Source organism: Clupea harengus, chromosome 24 (genome assembly GCF_900700415.2).
Source record: "Clupea harengus chromosome 24, Ch_v2.0.2, whole genome shotgun sequence".
Lineage (NCBI taxonomy): Eukaryota > Metazoa > Chordata > Actinopteri > Clupeiformes > Clupeidae > Clupea > Clupea harengus.
This window is the reverse complement of record NC_045175.1, coordinates 15993631-16012828: the sequence shown is the minus strand read 5'-3', so window position 1 is coordinate 16012828 and position 19198 is coordinate 15993631. Positions and strand designations below refer to the sequence as shown.

Below are 19198 nucleotides of genomic sequence, written 5' to 3'. Positions count from 1 at the left end.
CTACAAGAGCAGCAGTTCAGGTAAAACACCACTAGGTGAAGCTTACATGTCATTACAGAGAAGGATTCTACATGAGCAGCTTCTCATACTTTTCTCTTCCTCCTCCAGTCTCTTCCCTTCCTTTCTACATGAACAGCAATAGGGAGCTCAATGATATTACGGAAAGGAGGCAGCAGGGACAGGTCAAAATGCCTTGAGTGGTGCAGTTCAGATAAAACACCACTAGGTCTGAGCAGGTCGTGATAAGTGTTAAAAAAGACAAATAGATAGTTGTTGGAATAATAGGAAAGCTAAATTAATAATATTTGTATTTGTGTTCTATTGCTTGTGAATAGACTCAGTGACACAATCCTCCTTCATAAGGTTAGAGGTCCTTGTTCCCAGGAAGTGTTATAAGTTATATTGGCTTTTTCCACAGAAAGAGCATGTCTATTAGAGTGTGATACACTGGCAAGATGGCTACGGTATTCCCATAGCTTTCTTATGTCAAAGTGAAAGCATCCCTGCAAATGACTCCAAAATGACTCCAAAACATCTCTCAAAGTATCGCTGTAGTTATTTTTCTTAGCCTTTACTTCTTAAAAAAAAAGAAATAATAACAAATATCCTGTTGCTTTCCGAAGGTCACAGCTCCAACTCGTTCACCAACTTTGTTGCCAACTGCAGTCCCCAAACAGCTGCTCCTGCTTTTCGGCCATATTCTTCCTTGTTTTGTCCTCTCCTTCTTTCATTACTGATGTCTGTAACATTAATAAAGCACTGGGATCTCTCCCTGTCTGGATTCATGTTCAGTCTCATCATAACAAGAGATGGATTTCAGTTTACGTGAGTATGTTTTTATCATTTCTTTCTTTCTGAGCTACATTGTAAAGAAGGGAGTAACTCTCATTTTTAAAGTCCTTATCTGATACTGTAAGGAAGGGAGTGGGGGGTGCCATAAATTGATGAAATAATAGGCCGTTAAGACCGTTGTATAGAAGTCAAGTTATAACTAACTCTCACCTGTCTATAGCTATTGTAGCAGTCACACTCTTAATTAGGACATTAACTACTCCAACTTGCCACCACCATTGGCTTCAGTTGGTTTCACTCAAATCAAGAAAGGCTACTAATTGCTGGGTTGCAGTTGAAAGACACTCCCACAGCAATCAGGTCACTTTGGCAAGGCAGAAACTGGGAGGGCCTATTTCACTAAGCAGAGGTATATATTTTGACTCCAGTCTTAGACACTTCAGAGGAGCTACAGGGCTACTAGACTGTGTGTGTAATTATATCTAACTGTACTGCTTCATCTTAGATTGTATTTTAAGTATTTTAAAGACTACTCTGAAACTGTTCCAACTTGCCACCACCATTGGCTTCAGTTGGTTTCACTCAAATCAAGAAAGGCTACTAATTGCTGGGTTGCAGTTGAAAGACACTCCCACAGCAATCAGGTCACTTTGGCAAGGCAGAAACTGGGAGGGCCTATTTCACTAAGCAGAGGTATATATTTTGACTCCAGTCTTAGACACTTCAGAGGAGCTACAGGGCTACTAGACTGTGTGTGTAATTATATCTAACTGTACTGCTTCATCTTAGATTGTATTTTAAGTATTTTAAAGACTACTCTGAAACTGTTCCAACTTGCCACCACCATTGGCTTCAGTTGGTTTCACTCAAATCAAGAAAGGCTACTAATTGCTGGGTTGCAGTTGAAAGACACTCCCACAGCAATCAGGTCACTTTGGCAAGGCAGAAACTGGGAGGGCCTATTTCACTAAGCAGAGGTATATATTTTGACTCCAGTCTTAGACACTTCAGAGGAGCTACAGGGCTACTAGACTGTGTGTGTAATTATATCTAACTGTACTGCTTCATCTTAGATTGTATTTTAAGTATTTTAAAGACTACTCTGAAACTGTTCCAACTTGCCACCACCATTGGCTTCAGTTGGTTTCACTCAAATCAAGAAAGGCTACTAATTGCTGGGTTGCAGTTGAAAGACACTCCCACAGCAATCAGGTCACTTTGGCAAGGCAGAAACTGGGAGGGCCTTCAGCCGGGTGCAATCAGTGAACATGCTACTTCCATAGGGCTGTTGCTGAAGCGTCAGCGGAAGTGTCAGCCCTCGTGCTCAGCCCTTTTCGTGTGAAGCCCTTTTTGGGTAAAGACGTGCAAGTCTACCTGTACAAGACCTTTTTGGGTAAAGACGTGCAAGTCTACCTGTACAAGACCTTTTTGGGTAAAGACGTGCAAGTCTACCTGTACAAGTCCACCGAAACAAGGCTCACAAACAAGGTAAACTTTTCATTTTGATTCTGCCATAGCCATGTGTCACAGTAGCATCTCTGTTGTCACTGGTTGTCAAAAAAGATCACAGCGCAGCAGACGACAGCGCAACCTGGGTAATCTCCGCTCACTTCAACAAACCTCTTCGGCTGTAACCTCTTTTTCGGTTGGCCTGTGGAACTGTCAGTCTGCAGTCAGGAAAGCTGATTTCATCTCAGGTTATGCCAACCACCTCTCCCTAGGGCTCTTAGCTCTCACGGAGACATGGATCACAACCTGAAAACAATGCTACTCCGGCAGCACTCTCCACCAACTATGCCTTCTCCCATACTCCCTGGCCATCTGGTCGTGGAGGTGGGACGGGGCTGCTGATTTCAGACAACTGGAAATTCACTCCACTGCTGCCTTCAAACAGGTATGCCTCCTTTGAATATCATGCAATTATGGTAACTGCTCCTGTTAAAACTTATGTGATTGTTATCTACCGTCCACCAGGACAACAGGGTGATTTCGTCCATGAGCTGGACACCCTGCTGTCATCCATCCCTGACCAGGAGTGTCCAACACTCATCCTTGGCGACATGAACATCCACCTAGACAATCCCAACTCAGCTGACTTTCGGACCCTGGTTCACTCGTTCGACCTACAACAGGTCCCCACTCCTCCAACTCACAAAGCAGGAAAAGAGCTTGACCTCATCCTTGCTCGGAACTGCACCACAGACAACCTAACGGTAACCCCTCTGCATCGCTCGGACCACTTCTTCATTCGCTTCGATGTTCGGCTCATTGAGCAACCCTCTGTCCCCCCTCCAATGGTCTCGTTCCGGCGCAACCTCCGCAACCTCTCTCCCACCCACTTTTCCTCTCTGGTTTCTTCTGCTCTTCCACCTTTATCCACTTTCTCCTCACTAGGTGTCGATGATGCCACAGAATCACTCTGCTCCACTCTGAGCTCATGCTTGGATACTTTGTGTCCACTTTCCACCAGACCTGCTCGTTCTACCCAGTCTCATTCGTGGCTGAGTGATACCCTCCGAACGCAGCGCTCCAATCTCAGAGCGGCTGAGAGAAAGTGGCACAAATCTGCAGCACTGGACGATCTTGCAAGCTACCAGACACTGCTGGCCTCCTTCTCATCCAGCATCACTGCTGCTAAGAAGACTTTTTTCAACGACAAGATCAACGGTGCAACTGACGCTCGGAAACTATTCTCCACCTTCAAAACTCTGCTCTACCCTCCTCCTCCTCCCCCAGCTACTAACCTCACTGCTGATAACTTTGCTTCCTTTTTCACAGAGAAAGTGGCAGCCATCAGGAAACAGTTCGACCAACTGTCTCCCCCCCCTAAGGGCGCAACCGTCAATGGCTCATCATTTCCTTCTTTCACCCCTCTCAGCGAGAGTGAGGTCTCCAAAATCCTAACAGGTAGCCGTCCAACTACATGCCCGCTGGACCCCATCCCATCCAATATCCTTCAAGCCATATCGCCTGCCGTCTTACCGGCAATAACACAGGTGATTAATGCTTCATTTAATTCTGGAACATTCCCCTCTTCATTTAAAGTGGCTCGGGTAACACCGCTGCTCAAGAAGCCGTCTCTCGATCCCACTCAGGTGGGAAACTATCGACCGGTCTCACTTCTCACGCTACTATCAAAAACCATTGAGAGGGCAGCTTCCAAACAGGTCACAGAGTTCCTAGCAAGGAACAATCTCCTCGATCCAAACCAGTCTGGATTCAAAAGTGGTCACTCCACCGAAACAGCCCTGTTGTCTGTGACAGAGGCCTTGAAAACAGCTAGAGCAGCAGCTCAATCCTCAGCTCTCGTCCTGCTTGATTTATCAGCTGCGTTTGATACAGTCAACCACCGCATCCTTCTGTCCATACTGTCAAGTATGGGCATTTCTGGCAAGGCGCACTCCTGGTTTGAATCGTACCTCACTGGGCGCTCGTTCAATGTGTCATGGCAAGGTCAGCTGTCTGTACCTCACCACCTTACCACAGGGGTGCCCCAAGGCTCGGTGATGGGACCACTTCTCTTTGCCATTTACACCACTTCGCTGGGCCCCATCATCCGCTCGCATGGTTTTTCCTATCATTGCTATGCCGATGATACTCAACTGTTTCTGTCTTTCCCTCCTGAGGACACCACTGTCTCGGCGCGCATCTCGGACTGTCTTGCTGATATATCCACATGGATGAAAAACCACCACCTTCAGCTGAACCTGGCCAAAACGGAACTGATGGTCTTTCCAGCCAAACAGGCCATCCACCACAACATCAGCATCAATATTGACTCCTTGTCTCTTGTTCCATCCAAAACAGCAAGAAACCTCGGGGTCATTATTGATGACCAACTGACTTTCACGGACCACATTGCCTCTGTCTCTAGGTCCTGCCGCTTTGCGCTATTCAACATCCGCAAAATCAGGCCGTACCTAACCCAGTATGCCACCCAGCTGCTGGTGCAAACCTTGGTGAATTCACGCCTTGATTACTGCAACGCCCTCCTAACGGGCCTGCCAGCTTGCGTGGTGAAACCACTACAAATGATCCAGAACGCGGCGGCGCGTCTGGTGTTCAACCAACCGAAGAGGGCACACGTCACCCCCGCTACTCATTGACCTCCACTGGCTGCCTGTAGCTGCTCGCATTAAGTTCAAGTCACTTATGCTTGCCTACAGAGTGCTTGATGGTTCTGCTCCCACCTACCTAAATGCTCTTGTAAGGGCAAATGTTACACCCAGGATGCTGCGCTCTTCTAGTGAGCGTCGTTTGGCACTGCCGTCTGTGCAAGCACGGCAGTCCAGACTATTCTCATTTGTAGTTCCACGTTGGTGGAATGAGCTGCCCAGCACTACCAGAGCAGGGGCGTCCCTCTCTACCTTTAAGAAGCTTTTGAAGACCCAACTCTTCAGAGAGCACTTCCCGTCCTAACTGGCACTTCGACTAGTGCGTAACTTGCAATTACAGCAGTTACACTTCTGCACTCTTTCTTTCTTTTTATTTCATTTTGTTATATTTCTAATGTAAAGTAGTATTTATTTATTGTTACACCAGGTTCTATTGCTCGTAGCTTGAATATTCTCTCCCTTGTACGTCGCTTTGGACAAAAGCGTCTGCTAAATGACTAAATGTAAATGTAAATGTAGCCTGTATTTGTTTACACTCTTAGCTACCCTGTAAATGGCACATAGTGGTTCTGAACTTGTTTGTTAACATGCTGAGCAATGTAGTGTTTAATAAGGATCTATTTCTCTATGTGTAAGCACTCCCCTATGCATTGTTCTCCTCTTGGTTATTCGCCATGCGCATGTATACATTTAATGCAGAACCTCAAGTAAACCAAGTGATGTTTCACGTGTGAAGTTAACCTCCGTGTGAGCCTGATTATTTATTAATAAGTAGTCGCATAGACACGACAAGCAACACTGTAAATGGCACCATAGTGGTTCTGAACTTGTTTGTTTACATGCTGAGCAACACTGTAAATGGCATGTAGTGGATCTGACCTTGTTTGTTTACACTCTTAGCTACATTGTAAATGGCACATAGTGGTTCTGAACTTGTTTGTTTACATGCTGAGGTACGTTGTAAATGCCACCGTAGTGGATCTGACCTTTCAAACGGTCAAAGTCCCCAGGGGTGACGATCAGGAGGACATACAGAGGAAGATCCTGGAGCAAGCGCTTCAGAATAGGTTCCAGGCTTGTTACCAAGACAACCTGTTGAGAGTGAGAGAGAGCACCGCAGCACAGAGAATGACTGTGGGTGAGTGAGAACAGAGCATTCAAGGGGGCGACAGCATTATACTGTTGTCATTCCTGTGCATGGAAATGTTGTGTTAATGTTGTGTTAATGTTGTGTTAATGTTGTGTTACTGTTGTGTTAATGATGTGTTAATATCATATTGAAGGCATGATGCAGGTTTTCACTGAGATAAGACCAGCTTCATTATCATAACAGTCCTGTCCAAAATGTTCTAGGCAGACAGACACACACACACACCCATGTACACGCACACACACACACACACACACACGCACACACTTGCACACACTTGCACACACACACACACACACACACATATGCACACACATATGCACACACATGCACACACTTGCACACACTTGCACACACACACACACACACACATATGCACACACTTGCACACACACACACACACACACACACTTACTGTCTCATTGATAGCCACATGTAGTAAATATGAATGGGGACATGTTATTGGTTGTAACCCCACACTCTTCCGACAGTCCCAACCAATGAGGCTGAGGAACGGCAGCGCTACCGGCATCAATGGAAGAGTGAGGACAGACAGCGCTTCCTCCAGGAGAGACTAGAACTGTTTCTGTCCGTGATAACCGGGCTCCTGTTGGGGATTGTCATTCATGGCTTCTCAGGTCTTATATCTGGGGGCTTGACTGGTGCAGGCATATGGTTTGTGACGGGCCTCTTCAGACACTGGTACGGACCATGAGTGAGGGTGGGTTTGCTCCCTTTGAATCAGAAACAATTTTGGGGGGGGTGGTTATTAAATATGACATTAAGCAGGTTTACTAACACATTAGTCCAGCTCATGGTTTGGGGTAAAAAATAAAATAAGAATAATAAGCACATAGTGGGTACTTCATGAATAATTAAAACGCACAATGAGCATAAGCATGTTTGAGTGTCTAAGGACTTTGTTTCCTGTTAACACCACTGAAGCACTTGGCCAGATGAATTAATTAAATCAATCAATAAATAAAGCAATTAACAAACAGCATTGATTTCTGCACTAATTCTCTCGAACAATGTCTTTCTGTGTCTTATCCCTAGGTCGGCAGTGAGAGCAGCACCGCCATAATCCGATCAAACCTTCCGCACTATCGCAACCGTCAGGAGATCTTCGTGTAAACGTTTTAATAGCACCAAGTACCAAGTGCAGACACACCCTACAATTCAAACACAACACAACAGAAGAGAACTGACCAATAATCAAAATAATCAGAACAGAATCAAAAAATCTTCATGAGATAGCCTACACACAATTACTGTGTAAGATTGAACTGTTCAAAGGTAAGATCAAAGGCAGCCAAATAAATGTACACAAATAAATGTGGAAAACCTCTGTCTGTTACTGGTTCTGTTGCCGTGTTACTGTCTGTTACTAGTTCTGTTGCCGTGATACTGTCTGTTACTGGTTCTGTTGCCGTGTTACTGTCTGTTACTAGTGTTACGTGCACCGGCTCCAATGCAAGAAACATAGAGGGGAGGCCACGCAGAATTTATAATAATAATAATATAAATTATTTATTAATGGTTTACAGTTATATATTTATCTAATAATTACAGCAAACGTGTGGTGAATGTCAGTGTTGTGAAGAGAAACAAAAGATGTAATGTAAAGTCAGCTAAACGATAATCCAAAACCAACGACAACGATTCAATCCAATTCACTATCCAAATCCAACGATAACCAAAATCCAACGACCAATCCAACGCTCTCCTGACTTCAGTCTGATCAGGGCTTTTGTAGCCCAGCCAATCAACCATACACCTTGTTCCAATTCACCTGTTGTAAAGACAGATAGAGAACAGGCATGCAAATATCATGGGGCGGGGCCTAGACCCGCCAGGGTCGTAACACTAGTTCTGTTGCCGTGTTACTGTCTGTTACTACTTCTGTTGCCGTGGCAGAGCCACACATCTCTGTCCGATTCTGAACCGGGCCATCAGTCCGAGGTGTCCAATGGTAACAAATGACTGATCCATCTGATGTATTAACAGGCAGTGACAACCATTCTTGGGTTACTTTTAGGCAGTGGTCAGTCAAACGTGAGGCAAATTCACAATTTGTCAAAGAGTGCACACCCCAAAATACATTACTGCTACTGAAAAAAACTCTGTAAAGATTTGCTGTGCGTCATGTCATGCCACTAACCAGACTCAGTTTAGACTGAGGAAGATAAATTATAATATTCCCATATAGTGTATAATTAAGCAATATAGTACGAGTGCGAGTGGCGCAGGCAACAACACCCGTGGGAATATCCCTTACCTACCCCACTCGCACGAGTACTATATTGCTTTTATAAAACAATTTTATAGTCAACCAATTCACATTTAAACACGAAGTTATTGATTAAAAAATGTTTATTTCGCCCTTGTTTCTCCGCAACAAAAAAATAGTTCCATTGTCAACGTCTTTTGGAATTATAAGAACTTTGAATTAACGGTTATCCTTAATTGTATCAACGTGCTATAGAATGTTTCATCGCGGAGTGATTTATTATTAGCTGTGAAAAGACCGAGTTGGGATGTCCTGGGATATTCCAACTCATGGAACGTCTCTCGTCCAATCAGAAACAGCTAAATAATTCAATAGAACCCAATTGTTTTATAATATATAATATTTATAATGTAATGTGATGTGTGTTAAAGGCCTCTACATATGGCATTCCATCAGTCTCTCTTTAGCTTTGTTTGAACCTGGTAGCATTTATAAATATTAGCTTGCCTTCTACGTCCACAATTCCCTGTACAGAAATCAGTAATGAAACACTTTTCGTACTCCGCTTGGAATCTTTTATCTTTATATGAAATATCACTTGTTTGTCTCATTTTAAAGACACCATATCATGAGATAGTTTGTTTTAGAACAGAGTTTGCTTCGAACAACTTTCTCACACTTCTGTGTGTCTATGCATACCAGTCTAAAGAACCCTTACATCAGTATAATAATCAGAATCAGAATCAGAATCAAATCGTGTTTATTGGCCAAGTTAGTTTACACATACAAGGAGTTTGACTCCGGGTTTAGTGGCTCTCAATGTATAATAACTATGAACACTTTGACATAGTTACTTGAAAAAAATAATTGGGGAAAATGCATAATCCAAACCCACAGTAGAGTATATTTGGCCAACAACCAATAGGGAGCTCAATGATATTACTGGACATGAGGCAACAGGGACAGAGCAAATTGCCTCTGGTGGTGCAGTTCAGGTGAAACACCACTAGGTGGAGCTTGCATGTCATTACAGAGAAGGTTTCTACATGAGCAGCAGTCCTGACAAGTGTAAAAAAAAAAGACAAATAGATATATGTTGGAATAATAGGAAAGCTAAATGAAAAATATTTGTATTTGTGTTCTATTGCTTGTGAATAGACTCAGTGACACAATCCTCCTTCATAAGGCTAGGCATCCTTGTTCCCAAGAAGTGTTACAGTTATATTTGCTTTTCCAGAAAGAGCATGTCTATTAGAGTGTGATGAATCAAACTGGCAAGATGGCTACGGTATTTACCAGAGCTTTCTTATGTCAAAGTGAAAGCATCCCTGCAAATGACTCCAAAACTTCTCTCAAAGTATCGCTGTAGTTATTTTTCTTAGCCTTTACTTCTTAAAAAAAAAGAAATAATAACAAATATCCTGTTGCTCTCCCAAGGTCACAGCTCCAACTCCTTCACCAACTTTGTTGTCAAATGCTGCCTCCAAACAGCTGCTCCTGCTTTTCGGCCATATTCTTCCTTGTTTTATCCTCTCCTTCTTTCATTACTGATGTCTGTAACAATAATAAAGCACTGGGATCTCTCCCTGTCTGGATAAATACATCAGCTGATTTGATCACATGTTGCTAATAGGTCTCTGACCCACGGCCAGCTGGCCAATGCTAAGGCATGATGGCAGAGGCACCTAATAAGAGTTAATAACAGCTCTGTGACTATGCATTAAAAGAAAAGGTAGAGTGCAATTAAAGAAAAGGTAGAGTAAAAGACTCAGAGAATTTAAAAATAGAAGCATACAATCAATGCAGACTCTTTCTAAGTATCAGCGGGAAATCCCCTTAAAATAATCCAATCCAGCTAATATTGGTGTTAGAACATAACCTGTTGCTGCCCCAGCCGCACCTACAACTGCTGCACCAAAGAAAGGATTTGCTGTTGCCATGCCAACTGCAACCCCAAGAACTGCTCCAACACCTGTTCCTACTTGTTTGACAAATTCTTCCCTCTCCTCTTGTTTTTTCCTCTCCTCTTCAGCCTTTCTAAAATCTTCCTCTGCTTTCATTCGCTCATCTTTTCTGATCTTCCTCTCATACTCCTTTCGTTTCATCTCCTCCTCCAGTCTCTTCCGCTCTTCCTCTTCTCTAATCTTGCTCTGAGCCTCCTGGTACATCTTGTTTGTGTAGTGTTCTCCATCATTCTTCTCCAACATGGCATCAATCTTCTCCAGCAGCTCTTCCACTTGAGTCTGGTTATTCCGCTCTAAATTATTAAAGGAGTGATATCCTCCTCCACAGCTGTCTATCAGGTTCTGAATGTCTTTATTGAAGTTGTGTTCCACTGATTTCCCCTTCAGCTGATCAGCATGAGTGAACAGTACCATAGTGAACTCTGCCGCTCTCTTGCCAAAGTTCTCCTGGATCCACTTCACTGCATTCCTCTCCTCCTCTGTGAATCTCACAGCTAATCTGATCACCAGCAGGAAGACGTGAGGCCCAGGAACAGACATGTTGACACACCTCTCTATTTTACTTTTCAGCTCATCTTGTGACTTAGATGTATCAAACAGTCCTGGGGTATCAACCAGTGTGATCTGCCTCCCCAACACCCTTCCACTCTCCTTAAGAGAATCTGAAGTCACTGAGTCAAAAGTTGTATCTTCTTTAAAGACCTCTTCCCCCAGGATGGTGTTTCCTGTTGCACTCTTTCCAGCTCCACTCTTACCCAGCAGTACAATCCTCAACATCAACCCTGTGGGGAGACATTCAGAAACAGTTTGTTTGTGTGTGTGTGTGTGTGTGTTGTCAACGTGGGAAAACCCATCCACGGGGTGTTTCCCACTCTACAGACATTTTTGTAATTATAGAAACATCAAATGTGTGGGAACCTAAACCCAGGAAAATCAATTGTCCGTTTCTGTCCGTAATTGTGGATGAACGCCACATCATCTGTTATTATGAGTTTCATTTCTGATGAAGGTAGATGACTAATGCTCAAGATATCCGTTCAGTGGCTCAACTGGTGTAACAAGAAGGCTAATGATACATTAGCACAATAAGTATTTGATCTTCAACATATTTGTCATTCAATCAGAGAGATAGAGGGGGACAGAGAGAGAGAGAGAGAGAAGGAGAGAGGAAAGGAGAGATAGAGGAATAGAGTAAAGGAGAGAGAGAGGGAGAGAGGAAAGGAGAGAGAGAGAAAAAGAGAGAGAGAGGCAGAGAGGAAAGGAGAGAGAGAGAGGGAGAGAGAGAGTGGAGAGAAAGAGAAGGAGGGAGACAGGAAAGGAGAGAGAGGTCAAAGGAGATACAAAGAAGGAGAGAGGAAAGGAGAGAGAGAGGAAAGGAGAGAGAAAAGGGGTGAGAGAGATGGAGTGAGAAAGGAAAGGAGAGAGAGGGAAAGAGAGAGAGATACATGCAAGGCAAAAAGGAAACAATACAAATTAAAAAAAAAATCTGTCTCACGTGATAATGGAATTCCTGCAGATAACAGAGGCATTGTCCACAACAGGATCAAACAGATCCCAAAGTGTTTCATCTTTCTCAAGTGTGTTCAGTTCTTGTGAAACGAGACCAGACTGTTCAGAAAGTTCAGACACACTCACTGTTGAAACAAGCAAACAAACTGCTTGTCAGTGAGAGACTGAAACTTCCTGACAGATCATATCATCCCATTCAGTTCCATACACGTCACCTGCACCTCCCACTCAGCGTTTCTCTCTCCCTCCCTCTTAAACACATACACACACACACACACACACATGGAACTGGTAGGGCCGGTTGAGCTACTTTCCAATGAGGTGATGAGCTCCACCCTCCAAAGCCGCAGCAGGTCCATAGTTATGTAAATGATTAGAACATTTCATTTTCATTGTAAGACTCGTCTGCAAATCAGATTGTTCTATTTCTAGAGGGGCGCAAATGTCGATTGGAAACGCCATCAACCAAGACCCCTTCAGCACGTAGCCCACTGCAGGCCAACGTTTGTCATCTCAATCTGGGATTGGGTTGGTGTGCTGATGGACCCAACCAATTTTAAATGGACTCCTTGGTCCACGCACACACACACACACATACATACATACACACACACACACACACACACCATCTGTAATTGTGCCATGTGGTAATGTTTGTGCATCACCTATTGTTCCCCGCAGATGGTATGGTCTCCCCCCTTAACCCCAGTGACCACCCATAACCCCCAGTTCACATCCCACCCCAACAGACCCAGAAAGAAACACTCCAGACTCCCCTATAAAGGATCCAGAAAGATCGACAACATCCAGGTCGTTCATTTGGTTTTAACAAATTAGTTTTAAATGGTAGTCGTTGGCAGTTCCCTTTACTTCACTTATATTTATATTCTAAATATAAACAATCATTGTATGTTTGTCATAAAACCTTCTTTATCTAAAATGAGTACAAAGAGTATTTTTTCCTAAATGGCTTTTAAAAAAAAAAAAACTTTTTACACAAAAAAAAACAAGAGAAGAAACAAGCTAAGATGCACAAAACATTTGTATTATTTTCACTTTTTCAAGTCCTTTTCATTGAGGTCCCATTGGTCAATTGTATTACGTAAGTCTGTGAATCCACTTCTTTTCAGTTTGTTTCCTTTGTCTTGTCCCAATGTTTGTTCAGCCTTCTGCACACTGTCTGCGTTACCTGTTGATTTTCATTCCAGCGTCCATGTTAACAGGTTGGAGCATGTACACTGCCAATGTGAGACACGCATCTCAGGCATGAGAATCAATGAGAAACATATAGCAGACATAACATAATGCAGCCGCAACGCACACGCAACGCAGGCATGTGAAATGGGCCTAAGATTCTAGGCCCATAATTCCTGAAGCATGTGTAAAAAAATAGTTTTACCCTAATAGTGATTAAATGTTGTTACTATTTAACTCATCGAACGTTTGTTCTTACCTACAAATATACAACCACTAGTTTTACATTTGATATCATATAAACAATATAACAATACATGTGTTAAATAAAAAATATTAGGAAAATTAGTCCTTTTATTTGTTGTATTCAAAAGTGATAATGAATATGTATTTACAAATGGATTGAGTTGTTTGCACTTCTATAGCCTAATGACGTCATATAAAACACTCACCTGTGTTTAGAGCTATAATCCTACATGCATGCCTTATTACTGGTAATACTGGTTACCTGAAGAATCAGATACAATAGAAAGGGTTTCAAACACAAGATCCTATAACCCAAAGATACATACTGTAGCGAAGACAGCAACTCCTAGTCTCTCCTTTTGGCTTCTTTGCCCTTTATTAAATTTACCAGGTTAGTGAAATCAACAGGTCTTTGAGTGTGTTTGTTAATGATTAACTAGGGTGACCAGACGTCCTCTTTTCCCCGGACATGTCCTCTTTTCGAGACCTAAAAAATGCGTCCGACAGGGATTCCAAAAACGTCCGGGATTTTGCTTCGTCGGATATCTGTGTTTCTCTGGGTCTTTCACAAACTAGTTATTACGTCCTTACAAGCTTTGGAAATGGTATCTCCCTTACGTTCCACCTTCTTGCGCGAGCTCTGACTGTAGAGAGAACAGTCATTGGTCGACCGATCTCAGTGTTGCCAGATACACGATAATTATCCTCCAAATACGACCATTTTGAGCCTTTGGTACGATACTTCACCATTTCCAATCTGGCAACACTGAGCACCTTGCCGCCTCCACTAGTTGCATTGTTTACAGCACATGACATCTGCAGCCATGCCTAAACGTAAATGTAAGTTCACGGACGAACTCAAAAAATAAATACCCATGTTTTTCCCTCGGCCGTGATGCTTCGGAAGCTGAGTGCATGACATGCAGAGCAGGCACTTACGTACAAATAAAGGTGGCAGCGATTTGGAAAACACAAAACTGCAGCAAGAGGAGAGAGCTCATCGAGTAAAGTGACAGACTTTTTTGTGAGTAAAACAGACACTTCTGTTACGGCTGCAGAGGGTACCCTTGCTTTTCATACAATAAAGCATCACAACAGCTACAGATCAATGGACTGGATTCGGTGACAGCTCAAAAAAGTGCTGAAGGGGATTCTGTGCACCCAGTACAAGTTTCAAACACATGACCTGCAAGGACTTTCATACCTATTTGATAGGTAATCGCCGACTTAATTTTCTTATTTTAATAGATGGCCTTATAAAGAATTTATTATTTAGAATTTTGTATTTGTTATTATTATTGCTTTAATATATGAGGAGGACTGAAAAGTGTCTTCATTTTCTTATTTTAATATGTGGCTATATAAAGTATTTATTATTTAGAATTTGTATTGCTTCAATATATGGACAAGACACATTAAAGAAGTGCTGGACTAAATGCCACAAAAAAGATTTGTTTTACATTTGCACTTTTGTTAAAGTTCAATAAATAGATGTTCATATAGTCATTTCATTTGTGACATTTGTATGCATTCACATGGTCATGGTGCGGCATGCTATACACTACCCCCCCCGCCACGCCCCCTGTCACGCCCCCCCCCCCCTGCGCGACGAAGTGTCCTCTTTTTCACAAACTCACATCTGGTCACCCTATATTAACAGTAGCTGCCTCATGTATGTAGACCACTCCCTAATAAATGTGTTCTCTTGTCCCTCATGAACTGCCCATGTTTATTTCGTACAATAACAAAGTGAAGGGCAGAGGGTAACCTGACGTCAATAACATCCCAGCAGACATTTAGTCAGGCAATCCTGAGTAAATCACTGACAGTCCAACTGTGCTTCATTAACATAATCACTGATGGTTGTTTATACCCAAGTGAGCACATTGATGTTGTCAGACAGAATTGAATACATTTGTCTATCAGAATAAGTTCCCAAAATAACAAAATGACGATGTTGTACAAATGTAATCCTAGGCTTTAGGCCAGTTTTGTTTTGTATACCTTCCTTCTTTCTTTCTATGTCTCACGACCTTCTTGTTTTAGGTTTACTTTTGCCGTAGTTGTATGTTATGTGAGGCTGTCTTATGTGTCAAGCACCCAAAACACTTGTTACTTTGTCTATATTCTGAGTTGTGAATGTGAAAACATGTTAATATATTCATAACGATGGAAATAACCCATTTCACCAATGTGAATGTTTTCTAAAATCAGCTAAATCATTCCATAAATGTGCCATTGCATTTGTCTGAATTCAGTGTAAATTATTCATATGCTACATCATATAACAAGATTAGGGTAGACTACAGCTTTAGGAGTAGGCTAGCATGGGAGGTGTTGACAAATTGTTGGATGACTGGGGAAGACATATTGGGGAGGTCAAAAAACTACTATTGCTGCTACAACTCCCGCAGCTGCTGCCACTGTTCTCGCTGCTGCTTCCGCTGTAAGTTAAACAGGCAGAGGTCGGCAACACCAGTAAAACAACACACATACTCCAGATAAATCACTGGAACGCTAGAGACACGGGGATAAAGCAAAGACAAACTAATAAAAAGTCACAAAAACCCAGTCTAAATACAATAGGTAATGAGGAACAGGTGCAGACAATCAAGGTGGGGCACACACAAGGGCGTGAGGTGTCTGAAACGAGGAGAGTTGAGAAAACAAACACAACACAAAACTGAAGAATAAATGATGAAATAAGGGAAAAACCCTGATAAATAGGACAGGACATAACAATGTGTTCTGTGTATGGTACTATTTCACTTTCTGTAGCTCCACCCAGGTTGTGCTACACCTGTTCACTGGATGAGATGCACTTGGCCAGGTGATTAAGCAGCAGCTAAAGTCTCCAGTTTCCTGCTGCAGAAGAGGAGGCTTCTAGCTTGGGGTCTGCTGGTCTTGCTGCCTCTCAGCCTGGGATTTTGTCGTATAGTTGTTGTGTTTCTAGAGTTGTTGTGTATTTGTGATCACATTTGTGAATCGCGTTTCGTTCGTTTGAATCGCGTTTCGTTTGTTTGTGACTCGCGTTTCGTTTGTTTGAATCGCGTTTCGTTTGTTTGTGAATTATGAAACAAATCTAACTCCATAGTGCCCCACCAAAATACCATCTATTAAAAAATAGATCCTTAAAATGAATGTTTGATCAATTGCTGTTTGTTCAATTACACCCTTCAAAGTAGTGAAGCATTGTTCACTTTAGTGTTATGTTTATCAGTATACAACGATTGGGTATGGTTCACCCTGCTCATAGCTTGCCTCTTCTGCTACACTTAGGATGGTAGGTTTCATGTGGGGCAGAAGACGCCTCTGCACACAGGAACTCCACAGCGCCTCCACAATTTCCCCATGTAAATCTGTGGTCAGATATGGTACTACAGCAACCCCTAATCTTCTCCATTGCTGTTACGTAACCTCATGCTGGGCTCAAGGCAACACAACGGTACACCTACAATATTAATATAGTCTAACAGATGGTCATTTTGCCAAATTATAATAGTTTTCCTGCACAACACAACACTAGGCAAAGAATATGGCTTGAGTAAAAAAATGAGAAGACACGTAAAATTTGCATACAGCTCAAGGATACAAACACACACACCTTTATTTGTTGTATTTAATGTGATGATGAATATATATTTACAAATGGATTGAGTTGTTTGCCCTCATTGTCATTTTAAATTCAAGGGTGACCAAAAGTTTCCCTGACTTCTGTTTCTATAGACCTAAAAAGTTTACGGGCATAACCCCTTAATCTCAATACCTCAAAAAAGTTTTTGCAGCTATTCCAACAACTTCCTTAAAAGAGCAGATTCTTCTGAAGCCAATAAGTTGTGATTTCACTCGTCCTTTATGAGTAAGTTTTGAGTGGTGCGCGGTCTTATGCAAGAGAGCATGCATGTCTGTAGATTTAAAATATCCTCTAGATGATTTCTTCCATGCTGCCATATCAATATTGGTGTATGACAGTGCACAAGTTGCCCCCACTACTGGAAAGGAGGCAGCAGGGACAGGGCAAATTGACTCTAGTGATGCAGTTCAGGTAAAACACCACTAGGTGGAGCTTGCATGTCATTACAGAGAAGGATTCTACATGAGCAGCTTCTCATACTTTTCTCTTCCTCCTCCAGTCTCTTCCCTTCCTCCTCTTCTCTTATCTTTCTCTGAGCCTCCTGGTACATCTTGTTGTAATTGTAATTGTCAGACTTTAATCGCACAAGCAACACACTGCACCACACATGAATTCATGGAGGCGACACAGGACACACACACACACACACAGGCCTGAGGTCATTTGTGAATGTATCTTCTGCATTTATCCCATCCCAGACTGTCCTTCCTCCAGGGCCCCAGGAGCAGTGGGCAGCTTTTAAGCGCCCGGGAACCAGGTGAGGTGAACCGTCTGTCTTGGTCAGGGACCAACGAAGAGTGTTCTGTTTTTTGGCATGTTTTTTCTGTTGGGGTTCTAAGTGTAGGAAACCCCCTGTGAACACGGGGAGAACATGCAAACTCCACACAGAAAGGCCCGGCAGATAGCCCACCTGAGTACTGAAGGTCTGGAGAGGACCTGCCCCCCAGAGCCAACAGCGCCCCATGCGGGAATCAAACCCATGACCTTCTTGCTGTGAGGCGGCAGTGCAAGCACCTGAGCCACCGTACCACATATATTTGTGTAGTGTTCTCCACCAGTGTTCTCCACTTCACTGCATCCCTCTCTTCCTCTGTGAATCTCACCCCTAGTTTACTAGTCTGATGAAGGAGGGCTTTTCCACTTTACTCAGAGGCTGTAAATCTCCAACAATGTAGTCAATTACGAGTTTGTCTACCTGTTGCTGGGAAATAATACCCTTGAAAGCTGCAAACAATGTGGTTTGGGTCATTTGGGGCTGTTGGCAAGGGGTCTTGGTCTTTTTTTTACTTTCAATTACTTGGAGATAACTTATTAGGCTAGCTGGATGCTTCAGCTCCACATGCCGTTTTAAATTAGATGCGGATGAGGCTGACGTCCAGACTTGCTTTTTCACTTTTCACTGCTTTCACTTGCCATTTTTATATGAGACCGACAGCTGTTGTCTTGGAATACGTTGCTTGTTTGGTCTACGTGTGTGTGCGATGAATCACGGGTAACGTAGTGCGAAGTCGAGTTAGTTGGTTTAGGTTAGGCTACATCGCGGAAATATTACGGGCACTGAGCAACGACATGGTGCAAGCATTCGATTTAGACAGCGTCTCTCCTCAGGAGAAGGAAAACATTCTGTAATGTTTTAGCTAGACCTCAGATATATGAACGTGTTCACCGTTCAAAATTCATTATTTGTCATTAAGTTGCGTTCAGTTAATCGTTCTCATAAAAATGAACTTGTTCAATGAATGCGTTCTTTTGAACTCGTTCATGCACAACACTGCTCTTCAGACACTGGTACGGACAATGAGTGATGGTGGGTTTACTCCCTTTGAATCCCTCAGAAATACATGGTTGTTAAATATGACATGAAGTAGGTTTGTTTTTGACGGTTTGTTTATGGTTTGCAGTTAAAGAGAAAATTAGAGAGGAATAAGCACATGGTGAATACTTCATGAATAATAAGCACATGGTGAATACTTCATAAATAATATGCACATAGTGGGTACTTCATAAATAAGTATGCACAGTGAGCATAAGCATGTTTGAGTGTGGATGGACTTTGTTTCCTGTTAACACCACTGAAGCACTTCATACATCTCTGAAAATGGTCAGGAGAATTAATTCAATTCATAAATAAAGCAATTAAAAAACAATATTGATTTCTTATAGTCATTAATTCTCTCTAACAATGTCTTTCTCTGTCCTATCCCCAGGTCTGCAGTGAGAGCAGCACCAACCTAATCCAATCAAACATTCTGCACTATCACAACTGTTAGGAGATCTTTGTGTGAATGTTTAAGATATTATTTTATTATTTTAAAAAGGGGAAACCCCAAGCACCAAGAGCAGCCACCCCATACAATGCAAACA

At 42.6% G+C, this 19198-nt stretch overlaps 1 protein-coding gene across 1 annotated transcript; it reads right to left on the bottom strand.

The window, feature by feature from the left end:
• Window positions 1-10107: 10107 nt before the first annotated feature.
• LOC105896010 (GTPase IMAP family member 7-like) lies at window positions 10108-11028 on the bottom strand. Its single transcript, XM_031562060.1, has one exon. It carries the CDS (start codon window positions 11026-11028, stop codon window positions 10108-10110), a length of 921 nt encoding a protein of 306 aa, XP_031417920.1.
• Window positions 11029-19198: the final 8170 nt, after the last annotated feature.

What these genes read in the sequence shown, in the direction of transcription:
- LOC105896010 (XM_031562060.1), bottom strand. Translation starts at nt 11,028, where the DNA reads ATGTTGAGGATTGTACTGCTGGGTAAGAGTGGAGCTGGAAAGAGTGCA.